The sequence below is a fragment of the Rhineura floridana genome, chromosome 8 (genome assembly GCF_030035675.1).
Source record: "Rhineura floridana isolate rRhiFlo1 chromosome 8, rRhiFlo1.hap2, whole genome shotgun sequence".
In the NCBI taxonomy this organism is placed as follows: Eukaryota; Metazoa; Chordata; class Lepidosauria; order Squamata; family Rhineuridae; genus Rhineura; species Rhineura floridana.
The window spans coordinates 47952971-47970585 of NC_084487.1; the positions used below are offsets into that span (position 1 = coordinate 47952971).

The window sequence follows — 17615 nt, forward strand, 5'->3', positions numbered from 1 at the left end:
ATAGAAGAACAAGCCTTGCTGAAGCAGAGCCAGTATGGGTTCTGCAAGGGAAAGTCCTGTCTCAGTAACCTATTAGAATTCTTTGAGAGTGTCAACAAGCATATAGATAGAGGTGATCCAGTGGACATAGTGTACTTAGACTTTCAAAAAGCGTTTGACAAGGTACCTCACCAAAGGCTTCTGAGGAAGCTTAGCAGTCATGGAATAAGAGGAGAGGTCCTCTTGTGGATAAGGAATTGGTTAAGAAGCAGAAAGCAGAGAGTAGGAATAAACGGACAGTTCTCCCAATGGAGGGCTGTAGAAAGTGGAGTCCCTCAAGGATCGGTATTGGGACCTGTACTTTTCAACTTGTTCATTAATGACCTAGAATTAGGAGTGAGCAGTGAAGTGGCCAAGTTTGCTGACGACACTAAATTGTTCAGGGTTGTTAAAACAAAAAGGGATTGCGAAGAGCTCCAAAAAGACCTCTCCAAACTGATTGAATGGGCAGAAAAATGGCAAATGCAATTCAATATAAACAAGTGTAAAATTATGCATATTGGAGCAAAAAATCTTAATTTCACATATACGCTCATGGGGTCTGAACTGGCGGTGACCGACCAGGAGAGAGACCTCGGGGTTGTAGTGGACAGCACGATGAAAATGTCGACCCAGTGTGCAGCAGCTGTGAAAAAGGCAAATTCCATGCTAGGGATAATTAGGAAAGGTATTGAAAATAAAACAGCCGATATCATAATGCTGTTGTATAAATCTATGGTGCGGCCGCATTTGGAATACTGTGTACAGTTCTGGTCGCCTCATCTCAAAAAGGATATTATAGAGTTGGAAAAGGTTCAGAAGAGGGCAACCAGAATGATCAAGGGGATGGAGCGACTCCCTTACGAGGAAAGGTTGCAGCATTTGGGGCTTTTTAGTTTAGAGAAAAGGCGGGTCAGAGGAGACATGATAGAAGTGTATAAAATTATGCATGGCATTGAGAAAGTGGATAGAGAAAAGTTCTTCTCCCTCTCTCATAATACTAGAACTCGTGGACATTCAAAGAAGCTGAATGTTGGAAGATTCAGGACAGACAAAAGGAAGTACTTCTTTACTCAGCGCATAGTTAAACTATGGAATTTGCTCCCACAAGATGCAGTAATGGCCACCAGCTTGGACGGCTTTAAAAGAAGATTGGACAAATTCATGGAGGACAGGGCTATCAATGGCTACTAGCCATGATGGCTGTGCTCTGCCACCCTAGTCAGAGGCAGCATGCTTCTGAAAACCAGTTGCTGGAAGCCTCAGGAGGGGAGAGTGTTCTTGCACTCGGGTCCTGCTTGCAGGCTTCCCCCAGGCACCTGGTTGGCCACTGTTAGAACAGGATGCTGGACTAGATGGGCCACTGGCCTGATCCAGCAGGCTCTTCTTATGTTCTTAACATGCCTGTATGAAGGAATATGTGCCTCTGAGCAGATGCAGAATGCCTTTCACTTTCCAGTAGAAAAACACTGCCAAGACCTGTGGAATATGAATTTATTGGTTTTGTATGAGCCCCACCCCACGTTCGGGTCTTGCTTAAAACATGTCAAGCACTGGGGAAGCTTTCCTTTCGCGGCCAGCCGATGCATTTTTGCCTTTGCAGTCCGGTGCACTTTGGGGAAGCCGGTGCACTTTGTTTCCTGACTTAAGAGCTTCCTTCTAGTCCTGTAGTAGTACTGTACTACAATATGGTGCCCTCTTGTGGCTGTACACGCAAGAAACAAAAGGCTTAAAAAAAAAAAAGCACGTCCTGCATGTTCTTTGTTATGCTTCGCACAACTTTAGCACTGTAAGGTTAGTGGCACCTCCAATATCATACTTTCAACTAATTGTCCTTTATCGTTAGGAAGGGCTCTCGGGGAAGATCCAAGGATAATAATCTTGCTATGGATGTAGCGATTTCGGTTCATTTTAGGACAGATCCTTATAAAGTAGCATGATCAAGGAAGCTGCTTGTACATTCTGTTGGCTTTGGTTCAGCTTGACCATTTCTGCGACTAGCTCTGATCCAGATCTTACAATCACTCGGGGCAGAGTATGGCTTGTTAAAGAGGTTAAAAGACCTCTTATAAATGTTAGATACCCCCTCACCCTAGTAAAAATAAGATTCTTTGGAACAAGAAATCGGGGGGGGGTGAATGCAAAGACTAGGGATACGTGGATGCAACTATTGAACCCATTACACAGATATAAATGAACGACAGTATCATTAGGAAGAGTCGTGAAACAGATTAATAATAAAGGCCAGTAATGGTAAATCAACATTTACTTGTTGACTTACAGTCTGATTCTTGCTATACGTGGCTTTCAGGACCTCGATAGAAAAAGCAGGGATGAGAGGGAGGGGGGAATAAAAAGAATGAAACCTCCTCTCTTTAATGTGAGGCTGTTGGAAAACCTGGATCGTTGAAGAGCTACCCCTGGAGGGTCCTTGTATTTGCTGCTCCAGTGGCGATCCTGCGTTCCGGGTTTTGCATTACGAAATTGTTCTACACCAGTAATAGGTTCAACAGAGAAAGAGGGAGGACAAACAAACAAGCAAGTTTTTTTTTTAAAAAAATAAAATAAAAGCAGGGATAACGGGCTATGGCGAGATGTACGAAGTTTCAAGATGTTAGATTTCCAGTACCGGAACAAGGTAAGCTTATAAACAAAATATGTCTCCTTGCTTTTTAAGAGCAAGGCCTGTTCCTGATTTCAAAACCATCTCCCACAATCTCTATTACTAGGGAGATTCTCCCCACCCCAGTACAGGGACTATGTAGGCATCTTGAGCTCTGAGGCTTTAAAAGGATCTTCTTCCCCGTGAGCATTTTGACACTAGGGACTCTGCTCAGTTGGCCACTGATCAAATTTCATATTACACCAGTCCGCTTGATGGTCTGTCTATAAAAAGAATAATTTCCTAGTGTGGTTTGCAGATAGTTCAGTTCTGTTCCAGAAGAGGAACAACAAAAGCTGCTGTTCCAATGCCAGTGAAAGGCAAGAGATGATTGCTACTTTTGTCCCTTGTTTTTGTTGGAGCGAGCAGCTTCGTCCTCCATGAATGGGGCCGTGAGAGAGTATATGGAATCAAACCATTGGTCCATTGCAGGCTCAGCAGCTCTGCAGGGTTTGAAGTAGAGGGTCTTTTCCTAGCCCCAGGACAGCCCCCCATAGCCACACCCACCTAGGAGAATCCAAAAACGCAGACAGCTGTGTTGATCATTTTCTCTACATCTGGGGTCAACCAATCTGTCCTTGAGGACTTCCCCCAGTACCCACGAAGCCTCTCTGCTGCTCCCCTCCACGCACGCACTGCCCCCTTTGGCACAAAGTGGGCGAGAGCAATTACGGTTTTATCCTTTGAAAAACACATCAAGACGAAAGCGGAAGTGGGAAGAGCCACACTCCTTCCCACTTCTTTATTCCCTACAGCTCTATGTGCTTTTTAAGCAGCTGAATAGAAAGTGACGGAGAGGGTAGGAGGGAAAGGGGAGCCGACTCTTGGGAGGAAAACGGGCGGCGGGGGGGAAGGGGGAGGGAAGGGGGATGCTGCAGGAGTGACAGAGAGGGAGAGAGAAGCAGCGTGTGTATGGGGATGTATGTATTGAGAACAGTAAAGGCACCAGAAAAAAAATTCGGGGGGGGGCACAGAAGAGGCAAAATATATTTCTAGGTGGCCGAAATATACTAGGTACGAGGTGAGCTCCTTGTTGAGGGGGGCGTTTGCTCCCGTGCCCCCCCTTTGGCGCCTCCCCTGATAGAGAATGGAATGAATGTGTATGTGAGAGAGAAGGGAGTGGGAGAGGGTACCAGTGAAGTACCAGAGAGAGGGGGGGGAAAGGCTCATGTGCACATACACGCCATCCACACACACACACAACCAGATCCAAGAAGTGGATTCTCTTGCAATGGCATAATTTTTCCACAGGTCTCCCTCCGCCATCAAATCACAGATTACATCTATTGACTGAGTCGTAAAAATAACCAGTCTGGCACTTTCTATTACTGCCACAGTGGCATGGATCCTTCTGGACCATCTTATTGTTTACATAGGTCACCTTTGCGGTGGCATATGCAGTATGTGATTTGTTGGTTGTTTTGTTGTCATCTTATGTAAAAATCGTGGAGATCCATAAGGATCTATGTTTTGGATCCATTTTGTGGTGCTGGCAAGCATCAGATCTGTGAGTTTGCGGGGGGGACCCTGTTAAAAATCATACAAATTAAAGAGGAATCATTTTAATTCTACTATATCCTTTACCCAAACTCCATGGAAAAGCAAAGAATCTGTGTGCGTCTGTATGCATGGGTGTGTACTTCCTCTCTTTCTGTGTGGGAATGTGTGTGACATGAAGGAGGAGGAGAGAAGCAGCTAGGGTTGTGTTTGTTTGTTTGCTGTTACATGCAGACACACTAAGGAGGAGACATAAATGGCATGGTACCAATTTATCAGGAGCAGCATGACTACAATCCATGTCTGCTTTTCTGGGAGTAAGCTCCATTGAACTCGATGTTGCTTACTTCTGACTACATAGATTTAATTTTTATCAAAGTGAGCTTTGATAAAAGATAATCCAGCTGAAATGCTCTCAATCTCACAAAGAAGTTTGACCATTTAAACTGTTAGTGTGAAGTTGGCACCCCATCAAAGAAAAGGAAAGAAGCATCCAGGATCTGCTTGATAGTTTTCTTTATTCTCTGACTTCCTCTCTGCTAAACTGCCACAACTAAAATGTGAAAGCCTCATTATCATGTCATTCAATTGCCAGAGCAAGGAAAGTTCTTCAGTGACCCTGGCATTCTGGCTGATGATGTTACATCTGCTCCTCTGAAAGAAGTCCTGGGGCTGCGCTCCCCTCTGTTCTGTCTCCACTACAACCAGCCTTACCTGGAGATGCCAGGGTTTGGACCTGGGACCTCCTGCGTACAAAGCGTATGTTCTTCTACTGAGCTATACAGACCCTCCTATAAATATTTTCCCCATCTGTTATTGCTGCTAATAACATGAACTGGGGTGTGATGCATACATGCCAAAGGAAAAATCAGAATCAATGAAGTGATCCATTGTTCCAGTGGTTGCAAGAGGTTATTTCCATAATTGGCACCTTCTTCTTGCTGACAAAGGCTTTTTCCCTTTACCAGTTGCAGGAGAGGAAGATATTCAATAGATGCAGCATTTGCCTAACGGAGATGTAGTAATGGGAGAAGCTGGATCTGCTTTTCATACATCAGGGAGCGAGAAGGAAAGGTAGCACTGGCAACCCAAACAGCTACCTTCATATGGCACCTAACAGTGACTAGCGGTTGTGAAGAACAGCTACCTTCATATGGCACCTAACAGTGACTAGCGGTTGTGAAGAACATACAATATAACACAGTCCAGGTCCAGAGAACATACATAAGAACATAAGAAGAGTTGTATGGGATCAGACCAAAGCCACATCTAGTCCAGCATCCTGTTCACACTGGCCAACCAGATGCCTGTGGGAAGCTTGAAAGCAGGACCTGTGTGCCAGAGCACTCTCCCAACTTGTGGTCTCGAGGAACTGGTATTCAGGGGCATACTGACAAGGTTGTATGCAGCCATACAGTAGGTAGACAAAACTGGCTTGGGAGAGGTCAGTGGCAAGTACTGGAAATGGTGCAGGAGCAGATGAGATTGTCCTGCAAAAGGCTTTCATTTTGGCAAAGCGAAAGTGACTTTGTTTTATTGGCAGCACTCATAAGTACATGAGAAAAATTTGCTTGCTTGAATCCATGAGTCTGTCTAATCCAGGCCTCTGTTTCCTTGGGCTACCTGATGCCTCCAAGAAACCCACAAGCGAGGCATGAAGGCAATAGCCCTCCTCTGTTCTTGCCCCATTGCAAATGATATCCAGAGTCATACTGCTTGAATATGGGGCTTCCCCGGAGCTATCATGCTCCTGTGTCTTTAAACAGCAGCTTGGCGTGCAGAAATCTTACCTCCTGTAGCATGCTGTGGATTAGATCCTGCTTTGGGATGGGGGATCTGTTGGATCTAAAAGTCTCTTGTCAGTCTGTTAAGACTATGATTCCATGGGGCCATTTCAAAACCATTCCGCATGAGCTATATCCCTGGGGTCAATTGACTGTGCTGGTGTGGCTTCCGCTGCAGTGCCTGGGCCAGAGGATTGTGTTTGGTGAGGCTTAATGGCATTGGAGCTGTGCTGAAGACATGAGAAAGAACAGCAGAATCAACACAATCGAGAACTCCCTAACATGGTATCACATCCCAGAACACATGTTTATGGAGAAAGTGGGGGTTGTATTCTTGAGTGTATGGGTTCTGCCCTGTTCTGTTCCTGATATATGTGTGTGTGCATGCATGCATGTGCACATTTTAAAACTGAAATGACAGTTGAATAATTCTTTGTTTCAGGTCGAAAGCTGAAACTCCATTTTCAGCATCTTTGCACTAACTGACATCAATAGCAAGGAGAAATGAAGTCTAGTAAACACTCAACACTGGGAAACTGCCAGAGAACTACAACCTAATCAATATAACTGGTACACAGCTCTCTTTCCTATCTGCGCCATTGGTATCTGTGCAAACAGATGTTTATACATTTGTAAAGACTGGGGTGGATTGGAGTTTGATTTTCTCAGTGAATAGGAGCAGATGAGAAGATAGAGCAGTGTCACTATAAGGGCTTATCCACACGGGAGCCTAACTTCATACTAAAGACCCTGCTTTTACCAGTGTAATAGGTTTTCAGGGTCCACACTTCTTGCTCAATGGTAGCTTCCAATCCACTGTTTTCCATTCACACAGGTAGGATGCAGTTGTTCCAGCTTCAAGGCTGAAGCAGAAGAACCCCTCAGCATGCAATTGACAAGAAACAATGAAACTAACTAGACCCCCCCTCCACTTCTCTCAATGAAAGCATCCCCCTGAAAAGGCTGGGGGAGGAAGGGGGGTTAGATACTCTGGAAACAGAGCCCATAGCTTGCAAATAATAAACTCACTTGATCAAAAATGACGTGGAGACAGGGACAGAGGTTGTGGCTGTTTTTTTTAAAAGTGGCTCCCGATGTGAGTGATTTAGATGTTAATTCCCCCTCGCCCAGATGTTCTCTCTCCACCCCCACCCCCATTTCTTGTCTGGGGCTTAGTTTTAAAATGGGAGAGAGCGGTGAAGCCCAGAGGCAGAGCTTGAAAGATTACTTTTGAAAAGTAATAAATTACAGTTACAATTACATGGCCCAAAAGTAGTAATAATTACCGTTACAATTGCTCTGAAATTAACTGATTACTTTACTTTTTCTCAAAAGTAATCATTACAATTACATCTCAATTACTTTTTTAAAAAAACGCCTACAAGGTGCTGGCCTTGGCTGCTGCACATTTAAGTAGCCTACAACAACATTAAAATAAATACTGTACACACATACAGAGGTAGTAGAATAATACTTTTTACCCATAAGATAGCAATGGTGGTCTCTCTGCTGGTAAGGGAGGTGGGGAGGGAGGCAGAGGCCACTACTCAGATCTTTGCACATCAAACCAAATGCAACCCCCCCCCTCAGCCAGCCAGCATAATCTCTCTCACTTAACCACCTCCCAGACTCTACCATGTCACCAACTAAGGGACACTCACCCAAGCAAACATTTCCCCTGAGATGCAAAAAAGTTAAAATACTGCAAATGCAGCACAGTAGCCAGAGAGGGTGAGGGAGGTCGCTTTGTGTGCCAAGTGCAAACAAAGTATTCTCTCTCTCTCTCTCTCTCTCTCTCTCTCACACACACACACACACACACACACACACAAGTTGTCATCTTTCACCTCCAAAGTTCTTTATCTCCATTCTGCTGTTGCCTCCTTTTCCTCCTCTATCTTTGTTCTTGCCCTCTGGCTCCTTTTTCCCTCCACTCCATTCTTCACCACCACCATCCATTTTTAAAAATAATTGTTTTCTCCACTCCACCCCGTCTCACTCTCTACCTCCTCCCTCGTTGCCTCCTACCCACCCACAGAGCATGAGGGAAGAGCAACGCTGCACAGAAGCCCAGTTTGAGGCACATGGTTTTCATCCATGAATCAGAGGAGCAGAAGACCCTGCTTCCCCCCGCAAGTAATGCCCAACAGTAATGCTGGAAACATTACAATTACTCCACAAAAGTAATAAAATTACTCCTAGTTCTATTGCAATCAAAATGTAAAGGAATTACCCACTCGTTCCTCAAAAAAATAATGAGCTACAAGTCATTTGTTACTTGCAACGAATTACTTCCAAGCTCTGCCCAGAGGATATGTAATGAAAGAAGGGAGGAGGAGGGAGTGGGCATGGAGAGGGGAACAATTGACACATCCACCTAAGAGCATCGGAGCAAAGCTTCTGCAAGCCCTAGAGATAGGAAGTGGAGATGTTTTTTCCTTCCCTTTTCAGATTATATCGGGATTGGGTTAATAAGGATTTAAAGGGGGAAATTGCGTGATAGCTTCTACTTGCCTGCAACGTCATGTGAACAATGCAAATTAAAAGAGGATGCAAGTAGCACCAGATACACAGTAAATCGCTGTGTAGATAAGAGGCTGAACTCAGATGCTTCTGAGCATCACAATTTTCTACAATATACCCTGTTCTTACAATATTTAAAATGCACTTAGTAGCATCTAAAAGAAAACAGTTACTTCCAGACAACCTGTTTATTGATCATCTTGATTTGTTTGTAGGGAGATTAGACAATGTTGGCTATATGATGGGCATTCACTCTGATTTGTTTGCTGGGAGACTAGGTGATGTTGCATCAAATCAAGTATTATCCTACACTTTCCAGTGTGTCTCCTTATGATGCTCCTTTTTTCAAAAAGACTGATCTTTTGGGGTAGTGGATTTGTTGTGCGAAAGCTCCAAATCAGCTTTAATTGTACAACCTGAATTTGCTGGTATGTGATTGAATCCCACCCAAAAATAGTGACACTATGGAAGCGCCCTTAACTTGGGCAGCCTGTGCTAAAAACAGGGATGCTTAATGGGGTTCATAAAGGGAATACAAGAATGAATTCCTTTACAGGTTCCTTATGAAAGAGAACCTCATATATATTTCAACACAGTTCTGTGGGTACTGAGTTAAAGAAATCTCCTGCTTCCTTCCAGGGTCATTGCTAATCTGCTTCCTTCCAAAGTCATTGCAAATAGCCAGAGCTGGACACAATCAGCCCCTCTCTCAAGACCCATTGTTCTCCATGAGGTGCAGTTGCACTCAGGAAGTCAGGCAAGATCAAGGTATTTTAGCTTGTGAATTTTAGCCTGCTTGAGATAGACCATGGGTTGCTTGTGGAAAAACTTTTTAAAGCAATCTTTTTGGGATTGTAACATTTCCCAAATGGATGTAGAAACAGGCTTTTAAACTGTGTTGATGTTGTATTTTAAATTGTTGTGACCTGCCCTTGGACTTCAGGATGAAGGGATGGTAATAAATCATCATCATCATATATTTGCACCTGGCTGACTAATCCTCACATATTATTTCCACATGAAAGTGCCCTTGGCTTTTGAAGTCAGGGGTCACAGAACGCTACACTGGAAGTAGTACTTTGTGCACATATGAATGAAGGGACACTGTCTTTGTTGTGACTGAAACTTGAAGCAGTGAGAGAATTCCTTCCGTCATATATATATATAAGGCTTTTATGTACTTTAGCATGAGGTCTGCTTCTGGATAGTTTAATAAATATCCTGCAGTAAGATCCTTAGATAAAGCAGGCAAGATGTTAATAACTCAGAAAGTTAATAACTCAGAAAGCATTACAGTCCATATTTTATAGTTCTGATGTTGTAGAGTGGTGAACCTTAAACTTTGAGATGTGGCCTTGAGTCTTTATTCTGATGTTGTAGAGTGGTGAACCTTAAACTTTGAGACGTGGCCTTGAGTCTTTATTCTGATGTTGTAGAGTGGTGAACCTTAAACTTTGAGACGTGGCCTTGAGTCTTTATTCAGTGCTAGCAGATTAGCAGTCATTTCCTAAGTGGCCATTAAATACATTTCCTCTTTCTTTACTCTGCAGGGGAGCATTACAACAATGAAGCTGAATGAGCGTAGCGTGGCACATTATGCCACGTGCAACTCTCCAGCAGACCACACTGGTTTTCTCTGCAAGCGTGTGGAGCGCCACCACCACCACCACACCACGTCCTACCACCGCCGCTGGTTCATCCTCAAGGGCAACTTGCTTTTCTATTTTGAAGAGCAGGAGAGCCGCGACCCCCTGGGCCTCATTGTGCTGGAGGGCTGCACCGTGGAGCTGTGTGAGGCTGCTGAGGAGTTTGCTTTTGCCATCCGCTTTGATGGCACTGGTGGCAAGGCCTATCTGCTGGTTGCCGACTGCCAAGCTGCTATGGAGGCTTGGGTGAAGGCACTTTCACGAGCCAGTTTTGATTACATGAGGCTAGTGGTTAAGGAACTAGAGAAACAACTGGAGGAAGCTAGGAAGAGCTTGATTGCCTGTCACAAATCACCAAAAAAATCTTCCTCTGGTCGGAAGAGACATCTTTCCAATCCCACTATGGTACCTGTCCAGGAGCACCCTGCCATTTTGGAAAATGGTTATTCCACATGGGACAATAGTTGCACTGTTGCAGGAGTTGTTTTGGACCATGATGTGGGATATTTGAAGCCCCCACCTCTACCTCCTCGCCGAAGACCAGCTTGCGGCAATGCAGGTGGAGTGCTTGCTCCAGGCCTTGGTTCTGCTGTGCAGGAGAGCCCTGTGTCTCCCGAGACCGCCTGTTTCTCAAAGTTGCATGATTGGTATGGTCAGGAGATAGCAGAAGTGAGAAAGGAATGGCTGGAAAGCCAGAAGAGAGTAGAAATGTGAACATATTGAGGAAAAGTATTTGAGGGGAGAATGGGGAGAACGAGCGAAGGTAAAATGGACATCAAACAGGGTTTCACAGCGCTCTTGATGCACTTGTGGATTTGCTCCTAGACAACATAATTGCCAAAGAACCTGTATTGCTGTAATTGAAGATATATGTATGCTTTGGATTACTCTTGCAACTTAGTATATCCAGGAGATCTAGAAATGGCCAGAATATCCCTGAAACCTAACTATATACCATTTGTAACTCAAGCAATGTTTGCAAGAGGCTATGGTATACATTTTTTAAACATTGATGTAAGGCTGAAGATGGTGCTGTCATGAATCAAGTGGCTTCTTAAAACATGAGAGGAATCTGTGAATCTCTCCTATACCACATAATTCTATTAATGGCGTTCAATCTATATATTCCAGTTGCTTTAAGGTTTATACTAGACTAATAATACTAGTCATTTATATAGCACATTTCAAATGTTCAAAATGTTTCACATACATTATGTAAAGGTTACTGACAACAACCTGATAAGGTAGGCTAGTATCTTTATCTCCATATTGCAGATGGAGGGCAAAGCAGAGAGAATAGTAGCTTGCCTAAGACCACCTGTTGCCAAGTGAAATTGGCAAACACAGGAATTTCCCAGCTCTTAGTCAAAATGTTGTGCTAGACCTTACAAAACAAAAAAGTTGACTCCCAAGTTCCATAAGCCAGGTACGCCCCTGTCCTCCCTAATTTCTTCTGCTTTCTCTACATTTTCTGAGTCAGTTTTTGAAAATTAACCTCTTTGAGAGGCAACATGACTGGATAGCAGAAGCAAAGAATTAGGGGCAGTTACTCTCACAAGTTTCATAATAATAATGATGTGTGAGCATTTAATCACTCAGATCCTCAGCATCATCATTTATAGCCAGGATGGGGAACCTTTTCCAGTCTGAGGCCACATTCCCTTCTGGGCAGCCTTCCAAGGGCCATATACCAGTGGTAGGCAGGGCCAGAAGCAAATTAGACAGAGAAATTAATGTAAATTTTATCTTTGTACAATAGGCTGGTTTCTACACGCAGACACACATCCCTCACTCCATCCAGACAAGCAAGAGGCATTATTGGAGTTCAAGGACACATTCCATCCACGGAAAAACACAGTGTGCAAAGTAGGGCCAGTGATGTGTGGTTTGGAAAGAGTTCCAAGGGCCAAATAGCGAAGCCTGGAGGACCACATTTGGCCCTTGGGCCTGATGTTCCTCACTCCTGATGTATACAATAGAACCCTAAGGATGGTCTCGTGCTGTGTTTGGTATCTCTCTAAAGCACTCTGCTCTCTTTTAAGTTTTATCCATAACTGTATTACAGGCTTTTACATAGTTAACAGAAAGTCCAATGTGCACAGCTGAGGATTCAGTGCTGAATGTCCATAATACTTTCTTGTGCAATAATTACAGAAAGAGGAAATTATTGTAACCCAAGCTGAATATAGGAGCCATACCGGATGGACTAAGAGAGAGCTTAAAATAAGCAGGTTGAGGAATAGTATAAACCTAGAAGAGGCTTTTAAACTTCTCAGCCATTGCAGCCACAATCAGTGGATTGTGAGTTTTGTAGTCATCTATGAACCATAACTTAAATAATGGCAATAGAAGCTGGATGCCTTGTTCTATGGTGTCCTCCATACACTGCCTTTATATCATATTGCTGTTTTCTGATCTTCGGGATCAGGTTTGTTCTTTAATGGTCTTGCACATTAATGGCCTTAACTATAACTAATTGTTGAGCCAACAAAACTATTGTTTACCACTCCATCAGGGGCTCAGACCAATGCTGGTAATAACCATCTGTGCTGTTACTTTGTGGGCAGTGGCAATTTCCAGATAAGATGACTATTCCAGCTGGGGAGAAAGAACCACCATAACTGTTTTTACTATGATAAAATCAAGCTGCCATGGCAAATAAGGTGGCACTTCCAACCCCAGTGAGAAGAGTTAACGACATGAAGGAAGAATGTAATATACAATATCTACCTAAAGAAATTTTCCTTCAGGAATGCTGATCTGCAATAATGTTAGCAGCAGACAGTATATACTTACTAAGTTCATACAACAAATGAAAGCTAATAACTTCATGGTGCTCTACATGTTAAATTTGTTGGAATGTTAAATTTGCTTTGCATTAAATGTGTATTACATGTCCATTTTTAAGAAGTGTGTTTGCATGGCTTGTGTTTTACACTCAAAACAATATACAGTGCTCCTTCATAGTTTTTTGTAGTTCAAGTGTAATATTGAATAAACTTTTTTAAAAAGTAGCTTTTGGCTGCACGCTGATGGGAATATGCCATATATTGAACTCTCTGGAACTTACTTTTACCATAATTAGAGCCCTGTTGGACTTACCTAGTCCAGTGTCCAGTGGCTCAGAGGCCAACCAGATACCTTCTGGAAGTCCACAAGCAGGACACAAGGGCAGTAGCCCTTTTTCACTGCTGTTCTGCAGCAACTGGAATTCAGAGGCATAGTGCCTCTGATACTGGCAATACATAGCCATTCTGACTGGTACCCATTGATAGTCATCCTCCATGGATTTGTCTAATCCCCTTTTGAAGCCGTCTAAACTCGTCACCATCACCGCACTACAGAATTCCAAATGTGCATATGATTGCATAGTCTGTGAAGTGACTTCATTATCAATGCATCAAAAACATAGGTTGGTTCTTAAGAAAAAACTCAAAAATTCACAGTTGGGCAAAACCTTTATTAGGACCAACCCAAAGGTCACAACAACTACGACGATGACGATGATGACTAAATTTAAATTTTATATTACTATTATTAAATTCATATGGCAAATTTTCAAGCCCTTCAGTACTCAGCGGTTGTGTAATCTACAGTGTAGCATACTGTGGACTCGACACAGCTGGCGCATCCAAACAGACTGTGGAAACACACTTGCTGGTATGCCGGTTCAAGTGTGTCTCTACCTCTCTTCTGAAATTGGTGCTAGTCAAACCCCACCCCCTTTTATTGTAAAACCTGGTGGAAGCAGCTTGAGTGTTTTGTTTTTTTTATTCAGCTTACAAAGAGATTTTGCAACTGATGGGCAGATCAACCCGTTCCCCCTCCAGGTGTGGCCAATGGAAATGTTTTGCTCTGGTGACTTCTGTGTTTACAGCCAGGGTCCGTAAAGCACATCAGATAACCTCCCTCATAGACTGGGAATACTGTGGACATTATATTGACTTCAGCAAAGCTTTTGACAAAGTGCCCCATGATATTCTGATTAGCAAGCTAGCTAAATGTGGGTTGGATGGAACAACTATCAGGTGGATGCATAGCTGGCCACAGAATCATACTCAGAGTGTTCCTTCTCAACCTGGAGGGAGGTAACAAGTGGGATCAGTCCTGGGCCCAGTGCTCTGCAACCTTTTTATTAATGACTTGGATGAGGAGGTGCAGGGAAAGCTTATCAGATTTGCAGATGATACAAAAAGGGCGGCGGGGGGGGGATAGCATACAGTATACCCTGAAAGACAGAAACAAAATTCAAAGGGATCTTAATAGGCTGGAGCATTGGTCTGAAAACAATGAAATTTAACAGGGATAAGTGCAAATTTCTACACCTAGGAAAAAGAAACCAAATGCACAGTTATAAGATGGGGATACTTGGCTACAAGTGAAAAGAATCTTGGCATTGTTGTTGATCATAAGCTGAATATGAGCAAACAGTCTGATGTGGTTGCAAAGAAGGCAAATGCTATTTTAGGCTGCATTAACAGAAGTGTAGTTTCCAGATCACATGAAGTATTGGTTTTCCTCTATTCGGTACTGGTTAGGCGTCATCTTGAGTACCGCGTCCAATTCTGGACGCCGCACTTTAAGGATGCAGACAAACTAGAGTAAGTTCAGAGGCTGGCAACAGGGATTATCAGGGGACTAGAAACAAAGCCCCATGAGGAGAAACTTAAAGAACTGGGCATGTTTACCCTTGAGAAGACTGAGGGGAGATATGATAGCACCTTTCAAGTACTTGACAGGTTGCCACACAGAGGAGGGCCAGGATCTTCTCGATCATCTCAGAGCGCAGGACACGGAATAATGGGCTCAAGTTATAGGAAGCCAGATTTTGACTGAACATCAGGAAAAACGTCCTAACTGTTAGAGCGGTACTACAATGGAACCAATTACCTAGGGAGATGGTGGTCTCTCCAACACTGGAGGCATTGAAGAGGCAGCTGGACAGGAACCTATCAGGTATGCTTTAATTTGGATTCCTGCATTGGACTCGATGGCCTTATAGGCCCCTTCCCACTCTGATTCTACAATTCTATATGGGAAACCTACTCAGCCTCCACACAAAACCAGGCAGAGAATTGCATGCACGCCTCACTCTGCATTGCTATCACTTCCCTCTTGTGTGCCAGAGCTGCACCTTGGTTGAGGGACCTGCCAAGCACAGAGTGCCCAGAGCACTTGGGCACCAAAGGACCACCATTGCTTCCTTTCTTCTCATGCCAGCACACTGCTTGTTCATGAACTGCGGCTTGGTTAAGCCTTCCAAGCAAGGGCAGGGAGCTGCAAATTTAGATCCTGAAGAAAACGCCCTTGGATTCTTTTGCGCAAGGGCAACCTGTGATGTTCCTATATATTAGTGTATATATGGTAAGTGCTGGTTGTTTAGAGTATACATGGTAAGTAGTGAAAGAGGAGGGGGAGTGAATGGGCAATAGAATGCTTGATGATTGGCTGAATGTTTAAAATGGCTGAGAGTATAAATGAAAGGATGACAGGTAAATCTGGGTGAATGTGAGGTGGTGAATTGTGGAATCTGGGGGGAGAAGAGAAAGAGTGGATTGCTTGGTGGGGTTTAGAGAGTTGTTTACCAGGAGGGAGGTGGAGTTCGGATTAGTATTGAGTAAAACCATATGCTTATGTGCCTTAAGAAGAAATCTTGTTAATCTTGTTAGTTTTGTTATCTGTAATAAATACTTAATTTGGTTTACCAAAGGCCTGATCCTTGGCTGGGGTTTCACAGACCAGAAGGGAGGGTACGGTAATGACCAAGGCTGAAGGGGAACTGTAACAAATGGTGGCAGCGGTGAAGAGAATAACAATACCAGTATTCAGAGTCTCTGGGAATACTAGTATTGGGACGTTACTGGTGGTTGCCTAGCAGGGGGATCTGTTGAGATCTGTGCTAGAGCGGATAGGTAAACCATAAGAGAGTGTGGTCCGGACTGGTGGAGTCCCTGGTGGTGCCTAGAGACAGGCAGTAACCACGAGCAGGTAGGAACCTGACAGGGAGAGCCAGGGAAGGACGCATCACATGTGGTGGTAGCGGTGGGATACGAACAACAGAGAATCCAGATACGAATACTAGAGAATCCAAAACAGTGGTGTGGCAAACAGAAATAACAAAACAAGATTTCTTGTGAGAGTGACTGGCAAAGAGTGTGTGGCAAAGAGTGAGTGAACTCAAACACCATGGCTGAATACATAAAAATGAAAAGAGAGGAGCTGGTGGAGAAGTGCATAACATTCAATTTACCTCACGAAGGTAAAGGGGTAGATGAATTGAGGGTAGCACTTATAGGATTTGCTACTGCCCAGCAAAAACAACCTGTCAGGGAAGAGACCCCAGAAGGATATTTAAGCAATCCCGCTTATATAGAGTACTTGAGAGAGAAGTTAAGATGGGAGGCTGAGGAAAAAGACAAGCAGAGGGAGTTGGAAGCTGAGAGATTGAAGTTGGAATCTGAGAGATTGAGGATGGAAGGTGCAGATAAGGAAAAACAGAGGGAGTTGGAAATTGAGAGAATGAGATTGGGGTTTGAGGAGAGGGAGAAGCAACGAGCATTGGATGCTGAATTACAAGTAGAAAAGTTAAAATTTGATAGAGAGAAATTTCACTCTGAGGAGACAAGGAAAGAGAGAGATGGAGCAAAAATAAAAATTACTCCAAAGGACTTTGCTGTCTATGAGCCTGGTCAAGATCCTCAAATTTACCTCAGCACCTTTGAAAAAGCAGCTCAGTTGTGGGGGCTACCTGAAGATAAATACATGCAGTATTTATCAAACCTGATTAAAGGGGAATTGGCTGAGGTATACCAATATTTCCCCTCAGACAGGCCCGTCACCTATGCTGAATACAAAGAAGCAGTGTTTAAAAGATTCAGACTGGGGCCTGATTATTTTAGAAAGCTTTTCAGAAACTGCCAGATACAGACAGGGAGGTCTTTTGTGGAACTGGGAGCAAAGTTGATGGATATATTTGGAAAGTGGATGAGTAGTGCCAAAGCTCAGTCAGTGGAAGAGGTGAAAAGCCTCATGATACTGGATCAATTATACCATCAGTTACCACCAGAAATAAGGCTCCTGGTCAAAGACCATTCCCCTACATCTGTGCAGGAGGCCGCAGAGATGGCGGATCACTTCGCCTCCAATAGAACTGGCTGGGTGGGGAAAACATCAAGAGAGTTTAAACCCAGACCATATAGTGCTGGCAGAAGGGATGTGGTACCACAGCGAGTGAGTCCTCCATTAAAATCTGAAGGGCACAGGACACCCCAGAGTGGATCTGTGTACCCTAAAAGTGAGGAGAAATTATGCTACAAATGTGGTAGACCGGGGCACCTACGTTTTCAATGTGAGGTTGCCAACCCCATTAGTAATCCTGCTCAGACAAGGACAGTGAAAACAGAGCCCAAGGCTTTAGAAACAGCGAAAAAGGTTCAGTTCTGCCAGATAAACTGGACAGAAGTAACAGACCTTGATTCAAGTCTG

General features: G+C 43.7%; 1 protein-coding gene across 6 annotated transcripts; it reads left to right on the forward strand.

The window, feature by feature from the left end:
• Positions 1-1773: 1773 nt before the first annotated feature.
• Positions 1774-13084, forward strand: PHETA2 (PH domain containing endocytic trafficking adaptor 2). 6 transcript variants are annotated; one of them, XM_061639320.1, is made up of 5 exons: positions 2427-2656; positions 5146-5593; positions 6404-6531; positions 9124-9252; positions 10035-13084. In XM_061639320.1, exon 5 carries the CDS (start codon positions 10050-10052, stop codon positions 10842-10844), a length of 795 nt encoding a protein of 264 aa, XP_061495304.1. In that variant the 5' UTR covers positions 2427-2656; positions 5146-5593; positions 6404-6531; positions 9124-9252; positions 10035-10049; the 3' UTR covers positions 10845-13084. The 6 variants fall into 6 exon arrangements, with proteins under 6 accessions (XP_061495307.1, XP_061495308.1, XP_061495304.1 ...); XM_061639323.1 differs by lacking the exons at positions 2427-2656; positions 5146-5593 and adding an exon at positions 1774-1812; XM_061639319.1 differs by lacking the exon at positions 5146-5593.
• Positions 13085-17615: the final 4531 nt, after the last annotated feature.